Below are 16,421 nucleotides of genomic sequence, written 5' to 3' on the forward strand. Positions count from 1 at the left end.
GGAGAGGAAAGATCTCAGTAACAAATTATTTTTCTCTATATTTCTTTACTCTTGTGCTTTAGATTGGTTTAATTGCTTGTATGCTTATTTGTATGCACATTGAGTTAATTTTATGATTTTCAAATCTGTTATTTTGAGCTAATCGGAAGTTCCAATAAACAGTATCGGGACATTTGATGAACAGTAAAATCAGAACATCTCATTAGAGTTCCTTGCTAGGTTTGAATAATATTTGTCACCCTAGGATTGTAACATTCATATTTGTTTAGGCTGATTGTACACTAGTTAAGCTTAACATATTTAGATTCCATTTATTTTCATTACAAGTTTAGGCCAAACATAAAAAAGGGTACGAAGTTTTGCAAAAACATTTATTCATTCCCCCTCTAGTCGACATCATCGTCCTTTCAAATACACAGATGGACAAGGGCATTATATGGTGGTGATTGTAGTTGAGAGTGGGGTGGAAGAATGTTCTACAGTGACTCACTTTCTCCTAGTAGCTGTTGATGTTATTCTATATTTGTTTCTATGGTTAGTTGAAGCTCTGGTGGACAAAGTGTTGGCGCACTTCCAGTTGACACTCAACTTGTTGCTCAGGCTAGGTGCAACAATATGAGATTCCCTCCTTCCTTCTTCAAGCTGGTAATTATCAAGGATTTGCTACTACTATGGGATCCGGGTGGCACAATTGTAGCAGCTTGGGGGCAAGCTGCTTTTCAAGAGGAGGGGAATGTCATGGATGGTCCCTGTTGGGAACAATTGTCAGATATGCCAAGTTGTTGGAATGAGTGGCGGTACAAAAGGGATCGGATGGGAGCGGAACAAAAGAATCAAAGAATATAACAGAAACAGCCGCATGCCTCCTTCCTCCCCTAAAGTGTTTCTCCTTGTATCCCAATTCTCTCTTGCTTCCTATCCATTATTCCTTGCTAAATCCCAACCTTCACTCTGTTAATTTTGCTCTATTATATCCCATACTAGTGCTACATTGATTTGGGAGCGAAGGATTGTAACACCCACGGAGGCCTTGAATAGGCGCCTGTCCTCGGCCAATGCTGGCTTGATAGACATGGAGCCCACGGAGATGACGCCGGCACAGATGGCACGATACCATGGGTGCGGTAGGATGTGGACAGAGATGTAGTGGTGGGCCTGGTCGTCGCTTGTGTAAGCATCATGGCATGAACGCCTCAGCTTCTGCGTCGAACAACATGAACTCTCAGAGGGTGACCACATGCTCCACCTTTGCAGCGAGGTCTCATTGCTGGAGATCCATGTCTTTGTTGTCACTTGGACTATTGGACACCCTCAAGCTCGACCAGGTTGTCATGTTATGGGCGGGCACATGACTCTGGCATATCTCTCCTAGTGTATATGTAGGTCTGGGACAAGCCGACCAACAGGCTTGACCGGAGACCAGAGGTATCCATGGTGTTGATTTGAGCATTCAGAGACCGAGGTTTGATTCGTTGGTGATTCTCGCTAGCTAGCTAATTTGGAAGGAGCACAATGAGAGGGTTTTCAAGTGGTGTGTTGTTCAACCGGTTGAGTTAGCTAGGCAGATTCAGTAAGAATGCAGGAATTGGGTTCAGGCGGGCAACCATCAGTTGTTGTTTTCCCTTTAGTAGGTCCTTAGGTATTGTAGGTCATCTATCTGTTGTTGTATATAGAGCAATACTTTTCTCTGTCTATCCTGCCACTCGTGCTCGTCTTGAGTGTGCGTCGTGGGTCGTGTAACTATTGTTCTCTTTCCTCCTAATGAAACACCATACGCAGCCAGGCTACAAGACAATGGGTTGCAAGGTTCTGTTTGCCATCTCATTGTCTCTGCTCGAACAATCGGATCATCGGCAGGGGCGAAGCCCAGTGGGCTGTACAGGATGCGGATGCACCCAGACCAAATCCAGAAATTAGTTGTTACTACCAAATTTTCATCGTACACACACCCCCCATGGGCCAAATTGGTGCACCCGCAACCCATAGCACCAGGCAGGCCAAGCAACCAGCAAAGGGCCAAGGCTGAAGGCTCAAGTCTCAACTCAACGTGGCCCAGGAAAGCAAGTCCAGCTGCTGCCACGCCAACAGGCCAAAACCAACTGCCCAAGAATGTGAATCGGTGAATGCCCAGGTAGAAACTAGAGATCGATCAAGTTCCTTGTCGTTTGCACACTGTCCTACCTTGCTCTGAGTTCTCTCCCAACCAGGCAGGCGACGAGGCCCCGACGCCGGCAACATGTCGCTCTACTGCTCGCGCCGCATGCCCTCTCAAGCCCTGAATCTGCAATTCTACAATGCCGAAGGTCCGAAGCATAGGAGCAAATCGCCTGGCCGTGGCCAGGCCGGCTTTGTTGCCGTCCACCTCGTCACAACTCATCCGCCAATCACAAAAGAAAGGCAAGAAAGCTCAACTAATCCTCCTTCTAATGATCCAATTCTCTAAATTATTCCGATCCCCCTCATTCCAATCAAGTAGAGCCTCTAAATTGGGTTTCGTTTATATCCTTATTATTTGTAAATTCCAGAATGTAGGGTTAGGGTTAAAATTGGGGATTTCTTGATATTGATGACAGTGTGTAAGTGTAAGTAGCTAATATTCAAATAATTTACAAATGATAGGTAATGTGATGGAACGGTTTTATAAAAGGAAAGCACCAGAGCCAGATAGTGCCAACAAAGCAAGGAATTCATGTCCAGATGATATCAATTGGGAAGAGGAGATTAAATATGATCCAGGCTTGAGGAAATTAATTGATGATTACCATCCTAATGAAAGAGAGAGGGTGAGAAGAAAGTACTTGGAGAACGGGCCATCCCAACCTCGTACATGCAATTTTCCATTCTCACATATAGGAGAAAGCCCACGAAGATTTATTCCGGAATGGTTCGATGAGTTTGGAAGTTGGCTTGAATACAATGAATCCAAAGATAGGGCATATTGTTTTTGTTGCTTCTTGTTTAGAGATAAGAAGGATGCCGGATATGAAGTATTTGTTGTTAATGGTTGGAATGGTTATCATAGGGAAGAAAGGCTAAAATTGCATGTATGTGGTGTTGGTAGCTTACACAATAAAGCAATGAAGAAATGTGATGATCTGTTACAACGAAAACAACACATTAATGTTGCATTCTAAATTCAAAGTGAAGCTGGTAAGAAGGCCTATTTAATTCGGCTAAATGGGTCTATTGATGTTGCTATGTTATTGTTGAAGCAAGGATTGTCTTGTTGAGGTCATGATGAATCGGAGGACTCTCACAACAAAGGGAACTTTAGGGAATTTTGTGATTACACAATGGAGCAAAATCTTGCTTTACGCAAGGTAACAGGTAAAAATGCATCGGCTAACAGTCTTTTGGTGGCTCCTGAAATCCAAAGGTACATTGTTAAATGTTTTGCAAAGGAAGTTCCACATACTATTTTAGAAGAAATCAGGCATGATGTTTTTTGCTTGCTAGTTGATGAGTCTAGAGATGTTTCTTGCAAAAAACAAATGGCTGTGGTTTTGAGATATGTTGATAAATGCGGAATTGTGAAAGAGAGATTTGTTGGTCTTGTTCATGTGAGAGAAACAACTTCTGCCTACCTCAAGTCTTCTATTGATGCTCTATTTGCAGAGCTTAAGCTAAGCTTAAAGCAAGTTAGGGGCCAAGGCTATGATGGTGCTAGCAATATGAGAGACGAGTTTACTGGATTGCAATCATTGATCATGAGAGAAAGTCCTACAACTTATTATGTTCATTGTTTTGCTCACCAGCTCCAATTAGTCTTTGTGGCCATTGTGAGAAAGCATAAAGGCATTAGCGATTTCTTTACTAGGATTTATGACTTGTTGACTATTGTGGGTGGATCATCTAAGAGAAGCGACTTGATTAGAGATATCAATCAAAAACACGTAAGGCATTAGGTTGTGGGCAACTTGAAACTGGGACAAGATTAAATCAAGAGCAATATCTTTAAAGACCTGGAGATACTCACTGGAGTTCCCATTATAAAACTCTCACAAGTTTAGTTGACATGTTTCCTACAATAATCAAAGTGCTGAAAATTGTGGAAAAAGATGATAAGGATTGGAAATATAGAGATCAAGCATCGAATCTTCTAGAGTACTTCCAATCTTTTGACTTTGTCTTTTATTTGCATCTCATATTGACTATATTAACAATTACAAACACCTTGTCACTAGCATTGCAACGGAAGGACCAAAATATTGTGAATACCATTAAATGTGTGAAATCAACTAGATGCCATTTGGATGAACTTAGAAGAAATAGGTGGGAAAAAGTATTAGATGATGCATTTGACTTCTGTGCCAAACATGATATTATCAAGTTGGAAATGCAAGATGCATGTATTGATCCCAATAAGCGTAGGAAAAAATCTGGCATTACAAATAAGCATCACTATAAAGTGGATTGTTTTAATGATGTTCTTGACTGGATATTTCAAGAGCTTGATAGCCGCTTCAATGAGGTAGCTCTCAATTGCTTGTTTGCTTGGCCGCTTTCAATCAAGAGACTCATTTCATGGTTTTAATGTAGAGAATTTGATAAGTCTAGCAAAATTGTATCCTAATGATTTTAATTCTCGGGATTTGAGGAATCTTACCCATTAAGTTTGCCTCTACATCGATGATGTACGAGAAGATGATAGATTCTTCAACATACAAATTATTGTTGAGCTTTCTAAAAAATGGTAGAGACAAGTAAGCATCTTTGTTAATTTGGTTTATCGACTTTTGAAGCTTGTACTAGTATTGTCTGTCGCTACTGCTGCAGTTGAGATGCGCTTTTCAGCCATGAAGAATGTGAAAACTTATTTGTGCAATCGCATCGGCGATGACTACTTGAGTCATAGCCTTATTTGTTATATGGAGAAAGAAGAGATGAGGAAAGTTACCAATAAGACCGTGGTTCGTCGTTTCATGAAAATGAGTGAACGTATATACAACGATTAAAAGGTAATGTAATAGTGTATTCTATTTATTTTCATTGAGACATTCTTTTTTAGTTAAAAAAAAATTTAATCATTTGTTCTCTTTTTAGGCCATCCAGGATCTTAAGGTCGGATGATATATTTTGCTGATACCGGCTATCTTTTGTTTATTTCTGTACTAACTAACTAACCAATCTTATTAGTGGATTTCTTCATTTTGGTAAACCCTTTTATCGTTTGTTTTCTCGTTGTGCATTGTTATTACTAATGTTGAATTATCGATGTTAAAAATTGTCGGTTGTATTATTATTTAGACAATTTTATTTGAAATTATACGTATCGTTATAGTTATGTTAAAATTTTACATCTCTTTATTTTACTCTAGCTTCGCCACTTATCATCGGCATGGCGGAACCGGATCAAACTCCAATCCAAGCCTCCAACGTCCAACTCTATATATAGGAGGCGCCCACCAGCTCGACGAACAAACAAACGAACGAATCCAAGTCCAACAGCAGATCAGATCGATCTACGGCCAAGGAAGCGAATCGCGGGCGATGAACAACACGGAAGCGGAACAACACGAGGACCTGGCGCTGCTGCTGCTGCCCGGCGACGTGCTCGAGGATATCCTCCGCCGCCTCCCGCCATGCAGCAACACGTTGAGAGCGCCCGTGCAGGCAGCAGGTTGAATTCTGAATCGTGTTCAGGGGCTTGATCGTGTTTGTGTCCTTGGGACCTTGTCAGAGAACAAAGACCAGGAAAGGGGCCAACAGGCAACTGGTATAAAATTCAGCTGGCCGCCTAAGGGCCTGACCGCGAGTAAACGGCAGGTATAAAATTTCAGGATTTTTTAATATTTATTTTTCTACAGAAATTTTAAAAATATTACATAAATTCAAAATATTAAAAAATAACCCATTATAACGAGATAGTTCAGCGAAATGATTTTCGCTATTTCAATGCGCGAAAATTAGAATTTTTCACGCATTGAAATAACGAAAATATTTTCGTGGGACCGTGGTGCGAAAACTGGAGCTTTCGCACGGGTTGGATGAACAGTACCTATTAGGATTCTAATTTTTCTTCCTACCTCTTTTTTCTATTTGAACAGTAGGGTTGCTATGCTCCAAAGTTTACGGAATTTTTATGTAGGTTATATAATTTATGATGAATTCATTTTAAAAGAATTCACCTCCCGTGTAGGTTTCAAAATTAAAAACTCCAAAGAGTGCTACTTTAGAACTTCTAGTAATTTTTAAGGCCTTGAAGAAATTTTAAAAAATCTGGAAAAAATCATTAATATTTCTCTCATGTGGTTTAATAATTTCTAAAATTATTTTTAACCCTATGTTACTTGGTGAAAAAGTGAGTTCTTTTGCAATGCTCCATTTATATGCATTTTTTTATCATTTCAAGTGATATTTTCTTTTTTAATTCAATTTGAATTGAAACATGCACAAATTCCTTCAAACTCTTATGGAATACATATAAATATGAATATGCACAATTTGGGTGTGAAATCAAATAAAAAATGAAATATCGGCAAACAGACAAGTACCGGCACAAAATTACATCGAACAAAAATATCGGCAATCAGACATCCTTTCTCAATTAAGCAGCACTGTCATCATCATTGCATTATCACATAGAAAATGATCAAATCCTCCGAGAGCTAGTGCTGCAAAATTAATCTGCACAGCATTAAGCAGCAATATAATTGTTCTTCTCTCGAGGCATCTAGAGAGTCACTTGCTACTATATATCGATATAGGCCCATATACGCAGCTATCCTTGCAACACAAGAACCCATCAAGAAGGAAGCTTGATCAGGCACAGGTAGCTAACTACAATAATTACTGGGCAGTACAAGACCTCCTCGACACCCACTGTCACAGCTCTCCTCTTCCTGCTGCTGCCGATGATGATCCCCTCCACTACATCGGCGACGTGCCTACCTGGCGAAACTATTATCGATCGCCTCCCTTAGATCCCATAGTCATCTATCTCCCGCTACCGATGACTGAGAGGGAAGCACCTCCTCCTCCGTCCCCAACTCCAGTAGATATTTTTTTTATCTATTGATGGTCAAAGATAAAAATTTGGTTTAGGATAAACCTAAATGAACTTATACATGAATCGTGTGAAACAAATGATTTCGTCGTAAGCTTGTTCACAAGGCCTCCATGTTAATATATAAATAGGTTACAGGAAGCTTAAACCATATACAACTATATGTCTAAATTCTATCTATACAAGAGTTTATGTTTGATTAGACATAAGTTGTACTCGTTTAGAGATAAGAAAACAGAATACAATTCAAACTCTTTAACATCCTCCCTTAACCTGGATAGGACAGCGCCATGTTTAGATTGCTTCTTAACCTGTTGAATAGAGGAGTAGGCAGCGGCTTTGTAAAAACATCAACGAACCGATCACTTGAAGCTATAAACTTGGCCTCCAACTCTTTGCGCGCAACTCTTTTCGTTCGATGTAATTTTGTGCAGGTACTTATCCGATTGCCGATATTTCATTTTTTATTTGATGTTACACCCTAAATTACGCACATTCATGTTTATATATATTCCATAAGAGTTTGGATAAATTTGTGCATGCTTGAATTCAAAATGAATTAAAAAGAGAATATCACATAAAATGATAAAAATGCATATAAATGGAACATTACAAAAGAACTTACTTTTTCACCCAGTAACGTAGGATTAGAAATAATTTTAGAAATTATTACGCCACATGAGACGAAGATTAGTGAATTTTTTCAGATTTTTGAGAATTTTTTTGAGACCTTAAAAATTGCTACAAGTTCTAAAAGTAGCCCTATTTAGAGTTTTTTTATTTTGAAACCTACATGTGGTATTGAGGTGAATCCTTTTAAAATAGATTCATCATAAATTACAGGGTCTACAGAAAAAGTTTCGTGAATTTTGGAGTACAGCAACCACATTGTTCAAATAGAGAAAGAGGAAAAAAGAAAAATTAGAATCTAGCGAGTACTTTTCATCCACGTGAAAATATTTTCTATATTTTAATGAGTGAAAAATCTAGTTTTCACGCATTGAAATAGCGAAAATCATATGTTCGCTAGTTCATTATGCAAAAACTAGATTTCGCTAAAGCATCTCGCGATAGTGGGTTATTTTTGTAATTTTTCAAATTTGTGTAATATTTTTGAAATTTCCATTAAAAAATATGATGACTCAACAACTCATATGCTCTCGCTGTATTCTTAGATTGTTATGTTGTCAATTTCAGCGATGCCAATTTTAAAGACATTCGCATAGCAAAATAGATGATGAATGACTCGATAACTCGACAATATGCTCTCTTTTTTTTTATGTAATTTATATTTTTTAACACTATGTTTGTGTAAGATATGTTTTGCAGATTGAACTAGATGATTGTTTGTTAAGCACTTGAGCCTTAGCCCCTCTTAAAAATTTGTGCTGAATCCGCTCCTAGTATTTACCCATTTAAATCAAGCAGATCGAAATGCTAATTTCACAAAAACTGAACTAGAAGCTCTCTAGCTTCTCGTCTATGCACAGGACATTTCAGAATTTAACACTTGTCGCTTTTAGTTTTGGTGTCTCAATTGTTCTCATTGGGCTACGAGTGGGCTCACAAGCGGGCCTATTTAAGCTCGGGCCCATACGAAGTCGATGATATCATCTTCCGACCCCGACCCGAGTCAGATCCATCCAGCCGCAAAACCCAAACCCAAACCCAGGAGAGGGAGAGAGAGAGAGAGAGAGAGAGAGAGAGAGAGAGAGAGTCGCCGGTGGCGATGGATCCACTCGCCGTGCTCCGCGATTACGCCGCCCGCAACGAGCTGGACAAGATCATCTTCACCGCTGAAGACATCCTCTTCGGCTCCGACTACTCATTCCCGGCCTCCACCCCGACCGCCTTCACCTCCAAGCAGTCGGGCCGCCCCTATCCGCTCTCCGCCGCCGTCTTCCTCGCGCAGCACCACGACCTCAAGCACACCGACTTCATCCAGGCCGCGCGCCTCCGCCGCATCCCGCCAGTCTCCCTCCCCGACCGCAAGACCTTCCTCGACTTCCTTCGCTTCGGCCACAACTCCCTCCCCTCCACCGACCCGCTCCTCCCCTCCGCCTTCCCCCCGCCGTCGCAGGAGCCCCACCTCCACCACCCGCCCTCGCCGACGCCTGAGGACCCCGACGCCGGCGCCGAGGAGCCGGTCACGGGGGCCCACATCCGCCTCCTCGAGCGGCCGTTCAAGGACCGCAACGCCCTCCTCGACGCCCGCGGCCGCGACTTCCACGCCGTGCTCCAGAACGCCCTGCGCCGGCACGACGAGCAGCGCAAAGGCGGCGGCAAGGACGCGGCGCCCTCGCGCCACGAGCCCTCCGCCGCCGCCGTCGCCCTGGCGAAGCCCAAGGTGGAGAAGTCCCTCGGCGACGGCGTCGTTCCCATCATCCTCGTGCCCAGCGCCTCGCAGACGCTCATCACGATCTACAACGTCAGGGAGTTCCTCGAGGACGGGGTGTTCGTGCCCAGCGAGGAGAGGATGCGGGCGATGAAGGGTGGGAAGCCGGAGAGCGTCACAGTGCAGAAGAAGCTGATTCGTGGGGAGAGGGCGGGCGCGACGGGGGGCTCGGTGTCCTTCGAGGTAAGGGACAAGCCGGCTTCGCTCAAGTCCGATGATTGGGGGCGGGTGGTGGCCGTGTTTGTGCTCGGCAAGGAGTGGCAGTTCAAGGACTGGCCTTTCAAGGACCATGTTGAGATCTTCAACAGAGGTGAGGGCCTCGCCTCTTTTTGTTACATGGTATTGTTCCTGCATTTTCAATCTGTTTGAGATGGTAGTAGCTTCATTGTGCTTGAAATTTGTTGAGATGTTTGCAGCTACATTTGAGAAGTAGAATGCTTGATCTGCACAATCGGATAGGGTTTGCTTTGGTGTTATTTTGTATACATAGGATTGTTGAATGCTTACCTTGTTATCGCAATTGAGTTAAATATTTGTTGCACTACTGGCTTTGAGCAAGAAAAAAGTTTTTTCTTCAGTGTTCGTTGCGGCTTCAGGAACTAAACAGCAAATGTACTAGTTGTGAGCTTGTCTGTTTGGTTCTTTACAGTAGATATGGTTTTAGTGTCACCTACTAAATATTACCGACTGCCCTTCTTCTGAAGCGGTCTATCTGTTGTGTGCTGGAGAAATGCTTTAACAGTTATAATTCTGTTATATACTTTCTATAGCTGTTAGTGAAGCATTACTGACTTACAGTAGATTTACTCGCTTTTATGATAGTGCTGAACATATACCATCATTTTTCTGGATATTGTATTGTCATTTCAAGATATGATGAGCTTGATAAGAAAATGCTGTATTGAATGCAGCATGATGTACTGATACAATTCATATGGTCTAATATCTGGAAACTTGCCTCAGTTATTGGCTTCTATGTGCGCTTCGAAGATGATAGTGTGGAGGCAGCCAAGGTGGCCAAACAGTGGAATGTGAAAATCATATCTGTGAGTGAGGGATAAAAGTTGAAATTGTCTTAGTTACAATCAAGTTCATTTATGTTCATTTTTTTGGCGCAGATAAGTAAAAATAAAAGGCACCAAGACAGAACAGCTGCTCTTGAGGTATGGGAGCGATTGGAGGAATTTATGCGGGCGCGCGCATAATTGAAGTACCCTGTGTACCATTATTGATCGTGTAAGGCATCTGTTTTCGCTTTTACAGAAATGAAGATCCTGAATTGTTGAATTTCACAAGAGTTTTAATAAGATAGGATATCATGTGTTGTCTGATTAAAATAGTCTGCTCAGTGACCAACTGACCATAATAAATGCACGTGTACTGATGTTTTAGTGCAGGATGAATAGTCTAGTCTACATATTCAAGGGTACACCATTAGTTGTGTGCGTTTTGCTGTTGCTAGTGATTTGGCAGGCTAATTCTGTGGACTGAGTAACTTTCTTATGGAGCCTTTCCCATCTATCAAGTATTATAATATTTGTGTCATGCATCTGTAAAATAGGGCTTGCTAAATGTTATTCACATGTAATTTAGTTGATTTTGAAACTTTTTGTTTGTGTGGATAGTTCATATCTGCTAAGTGACAGTTGCTGTTTTAGTGACGATGCTTGAGGATTTGTTTACCGTGCAATATGACCTCTTTTTTTTCGTTTTTGATTCTATTGGTCTTGTAGTTATGTTAGGTTGGCCTTTATGCAAGTCAAAGAGTTCCTATTTTCATTAGTTATATGCATGTTACTGCAATTCAGTTGCTCGGCAAAATTTATTTTGTAAAATTATGCACACTCTTTTCCACAGTCTGGTTGGAGGTTGTATAATTAATAAGCGATTGCTTGCTGATGGTGGCAACTGGGTTAGGGTTGTACAAGCCTCATATTATATTTGCTATTTGCTAGTCCGCTATGCATTTTTTATAAGGATCTTTAACCTTACCAGTTTAAGTGGTATTTATCTCGTATCTTAATGAATTTAATCAAGCATTTTCTGTGATCTCATACTTGTCTGTGATATTTGCTTCTCAATGCCATTTTCAGTCCGACTGTTAAAGGTCCAAATGTTACGTTGAGCACCTGAGGCATGCTTTATGCTTGTTGGATTACTGATGGCCAGAACTGTTATGCCATTATTTGTCAAAAGGAAAAAGAAGAGAGGAGAGAACAACTATTCTGATTCAACCTCATAATTCTCGGTGACGGTAGATGGCAGAAAGGGATGGAAGCTACGCCCATGAAGACCCCAACTTGTGTACACTAGGATATTAGGCTATCATTTGTTCAATATATATCTAACATTGTACTGCAGATTTCTTATTTTCTAGGCAAGTGGAGATATGCTTGCAAGTTGCACCTGAAATTCTCTTAGCAAGTACATTTCTTGATGGTTCTCTATCTACTTCGTACAGAGTTGCTGGAGGGAATGTTGCGCTCCTGTCATATTTGAGCAAGTGTATGAGAAACATTTGTATCTAAGGTTTATTTTTGAAAAAAATTATCTGCTTCAGTTGCTCCTTGTAATTTAAGCACCGGCCTGATGTATGGACTATGCATCTACCAGGATCTGATCTCCGGGCATCTGTTTTGGTACAGTGGAGATTCTGTAGAATGAAGGTTTTTATTGCGACTGCACAAAAGTAGAGTGCAGTTTTAACTTATACCGTATCATATTTTACATCAGTACATTTGTTGTGGTAATAGCCTTAGCATATTACAGCTACACATATATGGTCGCAACAGAAGCAAGAAACACGGTGACCATTACAGTGCGTGCAGCCATGCCTCTGGAGCTTGTCGCACCTGCTGCGTGCAGCAACTCTGGGAGCTTCGATCCGGCGCCTGCCGTTGCAGCGGCAGGAGAATCCTCGGCTGCTAGTGGTGGTGCTCTTGACGTGTCTGGATCAGCAGCCGGCGTGTTCGAGGGTTCAGTCACAGCCGTGGTGGTCGCCGGAGTTGCCGAAGGCGCCGTGGTCGCAGCCGATGGTACGTGGCCGGTCGGAGCCAATGGAGTAGTACCAGCCAGAGGCGAAGTGCCTGCCACCGACGGCGTGGTGGCTGCCGGAGCAGTGCTCGCGCCGGTGACATCTGCAGCAGCACAAGAAACGGCGACTCGTCATCTCCTTTCCAGATTCTTATCAGTGAAAACTGGTGGATTGTACCACGAACGACTGCTACATGTGTACAAGACAATGTACCATCGCATGGGCTGGGCAGGTTGCAGACGTTGGGGATCATGACCTGGGCCTGGCCGAGGAACAGCCCGACCGGGATGGGCGCGAGCTTGGAGGCGGCGCAAAGGCAGGGCGCCTGGGCCTGGAGGAAGCTCCGGAGCTGGGAGCAGCAGGAGTTGAGCGTCGCCTCGGCGACGCCGAAGACGTAGCCGATGCACGGGGACAGGCTGAGTGGTGCCGGCGGGCAGCTGGGCATCGACGGAAACGTCGCCGGTTGCACCGTCGTCTGCGCCGAGGACAGTGCCGCCGTGATGACGACGAGTGCGAGACTCACCTCGAGCCACCGCCAAGGCATGATGACAGTGAATTTTCGGCGAGGATGACGATCGACGAGATGAAGACGATCGAGGCGAGACTGTTGTTTATACTGCAAACTGTTGGGAAAAAATGGGGCGGTATGGGAGAAACGCTTGTGTGCAGCACAAGGTGGATGGGCCGGTCTATCTAACTCGCTTTGGTGTGTGAGTTTCAATTGGTTTACGTTGCGAATGCGACTTGGGTTCTTTTCCAGGTTTATCGGTGAGCTGACCGGAGAATCTATGTCTCTGTCGTGAGAGTAGTCTCGCTGTCGCTGCAGAATTTGGTTCTGTGAGACCGTGACTACCGACCTCAGCTCGGGTTGGTAATCAACTCGATCACTTTTCGATGCTCCCAATGGTTTTCTCGAACCGGCTCTGTTGTACTGGCAGCACTGTTCTTAGATGCACAGCCAGCACAGGGCTTGTTTCGCTTGGTGGTTCGGCTACCAGGGGTAACTGATCCAAGACAATATTGTGAGCTAATTTTGTGCACCCAAGCTCATTTTTCCCGAGGAGATAATTTCTTTGGAAGCTTGAGCGATTCTAGAGTAGGTTGGCGGTGTGTGTCGCGTGTAGGTAGTAGTAGGTACGTACTCATGAAATACAAATGCGACATGCATGCATGTAACTTAGTGCGCGCAAATAATGTTCCTGCCGAAGTGAAGTTCACATGGTAAACACAATAATTAAAAGGGGAATAAACCATCAAGCGCTGCGTGTTGTCAGATATCAGGCGTCCTTAGTGACTAGCGAGAGCGCGCGAGAGACGCCATGCGGCGCTCCTTCCCCCGCCTGGTCGGCCTCCTGCTCGGCGTCCTCGACGCCGCGGCCCGAGCCTCGGTGGACGCGCAACCGGCGCAGATGGTGGTTGAACCCCGCGAGCTCGCGTTCCTCGCCGCCTAGCCGGTGGGCTCTGACATGTCTCGTCTTTGATTTTGCGCTTAGTTTTCTGTTGCTTTTGGCTACGGCTCTGGAACGATAGATGATCCTAACATGCATGATGCTACCGGTGCAACGTGACAATTCTTGCATTTACAGGAATCAATGGAGCTGCATGCGTTTGTGTGATGGGCGCCCGCAGATTTCAGCTGTGTGATCTTCCTGCACCCGTTGGAGGCATGGCAACCAAACCGCCAAAGTGCTTAGATGCTAGCAGGTGTACGTACGATTCACGTTTTTGCAGCAATATCACCACAGGAGTCGTATGCTTATTTCATAAACAAATAATATTCCAATTCAGTGGCAGCTCTTTGAAATCGATACACAACAGCCATGTTGTCACAACTCACAACCCAAAGAGTTGTAACAAATATGTGTGCTTAGATGCTAGCAGGTGTACACAATTTACAACAAGCTCAGAACCTGGCTTTTTTTGGAAAAAACAATCGGATCAGAGAAGATAAACAACTAACAACGAGATCATGACAGCGGCAGCGGAGATGCCGTGGTAGCATGACACTGCAGCCGAGTCAAGCAATCCTGGAGCTGTCTTCAGTCCACCACCGGATGGCGCCGTCGGGTCCGCACCAGTCGGTCCAGTTGCCGGCGCCGCAGCAGCGGTCGTCCCTGACGCCGGCGTCGTGGAACCAGGCGGAGCAGTGCTCGTCCCTGAACAGGCGTTGGGGGGCAGGTTGCATGAGCTGGGCAGCAGTTGGCCAAGCGCCGAGCCGAGCTGCGACGGCGCCGACGCCATCGCGGCGCAGAGGCAGGGCTCCTGCGACTGGAACATGGCCTGTATCTGGGAGCAGCACGCGGCGGACGGCGACGAGGAGTTGCCGATGAAGTAGCTCACGCACGGCGACAAGGTGGCCTGCGCCGGCGGGCACGCTGTCACGTTCGGCATAGCTGGCGTCGGCTGCGGCAGTGGCAGTGGCTGCTGCTGCGCCGTGGACGCCGCGCACATCGCGGCCATCACGGCGAGCTCCAGGCACGGCCTAATGAACAACGGGAAGCCGCGCTGCCGGTGCCAAGCCATCGGAGAGTACGAGGTGGTTCACTGGCAGTTGTGAATTCGTGATGAATGTGTTGTGGTTTATATAAACGGTTGGAATGTGGTACGGATTGTTCGAGGAGAAAGCGGTGATCAAGAGTTCTAAAAAAATAAGAAATAGGTGATCGAGTGGAATCTTGGCTTAGTAGCCGGTAGATACACTGCTCCATCTAACATCGATGACACAGTAGATATTTGGATCGAAAAAGTACATACGTCCACTAGCAGCTTGCACTTTGCAAGACATATGCATCGCTTTTGTCCAACGACTTTGGTGAGAAAAATCTCGGACATGATGGTCGTCTATGGCTCTATCAAGTATCAACCACTGCCTGTTGGTAATATGCGCAAAAATCTAATTCCAGATTTTATACAAAAGCATATTTCACGATCTATAACATTTGAACATACTTCTAACCCTAGCAGCAAGCAAAAGTACCAAAAATCCATCAGTTTCATCAAGAACTCACAGTCGGGTTGATGAAGGGATGAAGTTGACGATGTGTCGATTTGCTGCCGTGCAGATCGAAGGTGAAGCAGTGCAGAGCGGTCGCGCAAGTGCGCTGCCCAGAAACCTTATTACCGTCCCTCGTGCGGGCTTCACGACGGCAGAGGCTCGGAGATACCGCTCACCCTCCAACCTTGTGCACGGCAAGGAGAAGGGCCGGCGAGATCCGGCAGCACAGCACACAGGACAGTGATCTGGATGGGTGGAGAAGAAAATGTGGAGCAGAGAGATCTGTCCCCAAAAGCCTGGACGTCTCCAGGATTTAAAGGGAAATGGCTGCCCTCTTGGAGCCGTTTTCTCTCATAAAATTCCCACAATTGCAGCCTCCATAACTGACCAATAACCCTCAGAGTTAAGGCATTGATCGCGATTAAAACAGCTGATTATGGCATTGATCACAATTAAAAAGGGAGAGCAGCAAAAGGGCTTGCAATTTTGTGCTGCCACGCGACGCCACGCCACGGCCGCGCGTCGCAAGTCACAAGTCACATGGATATTCACGCGAAAAATACGTGAATACGCGCGCGCGCGTGCGTGTGAATATAGCAAAGTATACTATCTCTTTCTCATCTTCTCTATTTCAAAGAGGCCAGGAACTCAAGTATTTAAGTTGGTCTATATCCCCTTGCCTGGTAATACAGGACTAAACCTTCTTGCTTTGCATTCTCATGAATGGACTTTAAATGGGCCACATTCCAACAATCCCCCACCAATGCCAAAGCGAGAAAAAGAAGGAAAAAAGATCATTGTATTATAGTGCTGTTAATATACCAGTCTTTTAGTATAAGTCCCGTACGGGTTGAACTTACACCTAGAATATCAAGATTCAACTTTTCACAACTGATGAATGGACTATGCCTTGAATTCACAGTTTTGTATGGGCAGATTTCACTTGAAATCGCAACTGATACTAGGCTGCTAAAACAACCTCGCCTAAACA

General features: G+C 44.2%; 3 protein-coding genes across 3 annotated transcripts; 1 reads left to right on the top strand and 2 right to left on the bottom strand.

Moving 5' to 3' along the window:
• Window positions 1-8,667: 8,667 nt before the first annotated feature.
• Window positions 8,668-12,109, top strand: LOC133913016 (protein CDC73 homolog). Its single transcript, XM_062356042.1, has 4 exons — window positions 8,668-9,711; window positions 10,365-10,447; window positions 10,520-10,637; window positions 11,495-12,109. The coding sequence occupies exons 1-3, from the start codon at window positions 8,736-8,738 to the stop codon at window positions 10,604-10,606; spliced, it is 1,146 nt and encodes a 381-aa protein (XP_062212026.1). The 5' UTR covers window positions 8,668-8,735; the 3' UTR covers window positions 10,607-10,637; window positions 11,495-12,109.
• On the bottom strand, window positions 12,047-13,081 carry LOC133913017 (non-specific lipid transfer protein GPI-anchored 15-like). The gene is made up of 2 exons (XM_062356043.1): window positions 12,649-13,081; window positions 12,047-12,538 (listed from the first exon to the last, which is right to left on the bottom strand). The coding sequence occupies exons 1-2, from the start codon at window positions 12,977-12,979 to the stop codon at window positions 12,171-12,173; spliced, it is 699 nt and encodes a 232-aa protein (XP_062212027.1). The 5' UTR covers window positions 12,980-13,081; the 3' UTR covers window positions 12,047-12,170.
• A 1,202-nt stretch (window positions 13,082-14,283) lies between these two features.
• On the bottom strand, window positions 14,284-15,026 carry LOC133911189 (non-specific lipid transfer protein GPI-anchored 5-like). The gene has a single exon (XM_062353396.1). It carries the CDS (start codon window positions 14,956-14,958, stop codon window positions 14,374-14,376), a length of 585 nt encoding a protein of 194 aa, XP_062209380.1. The 5' UTR covers window positions 14,959-15,026; the 3' UTR covers window positions 14,284-14,373.
• Between the last annotated feature and the right edge of the window lie 1,395 nt (window positions 15,027-16,421).

This window comes from Phragmites australis, chromosome 3, assembly GCF_958298935.1.
Source record: "Phragmites australis chromosome 3, lpPhrAust1.1, whole genome shotgun sequence".
NCBI lineage: Eukaryota > Viridiplantae > Streptophyta > Magnoliopsida > Poales > Poaceae > Phragmites > Phragmites australis.

Coding starts and splice junctions, on each gene's coding strand:
- LOC133913016 (XM_062356042.1), top strand. CDS start 8,736: ATGGATCCACTCGCCGTGCTCCGCGATTACGCCGCCCGCAACGAGCTG. Junction 9,712..10,364: donor TGTTGAGATCTTCAACAGAG/GTGAGGGCCTCG, acceptor AACTTGCCTCAG/TTATTGGCTTCTATGTGCGC. Junction 10,448..10,519: donor GGAATGTGAAAATCATATCT/GTGAGTGAGGGA, acceptor TTTTTGGCGCAG/ATAAGTAAAAATAAAAGGCA.
- LOC133913017 (XM_062356043.1), bottom strand. CDS start 12,979: ATGCCTTGGCGGTGGCTCGAGGTGAGTCTCGCACTCGTCGTCATCACG. Junction 12,539..12,648: donor CCTGCCCAGCCCATGCGATG/GTACATTGTCTT, acceptor GTGCTGCTGCAG/ATGTCACCGGCGCGAGCACT.
- LOC133911189 (XM_062353396.1), bottom strand. CDS start 14,958: ATGGCTTGGCACCGGCAGCGCGGCTTCCCGTTGTTCATTAGGCCGTGC.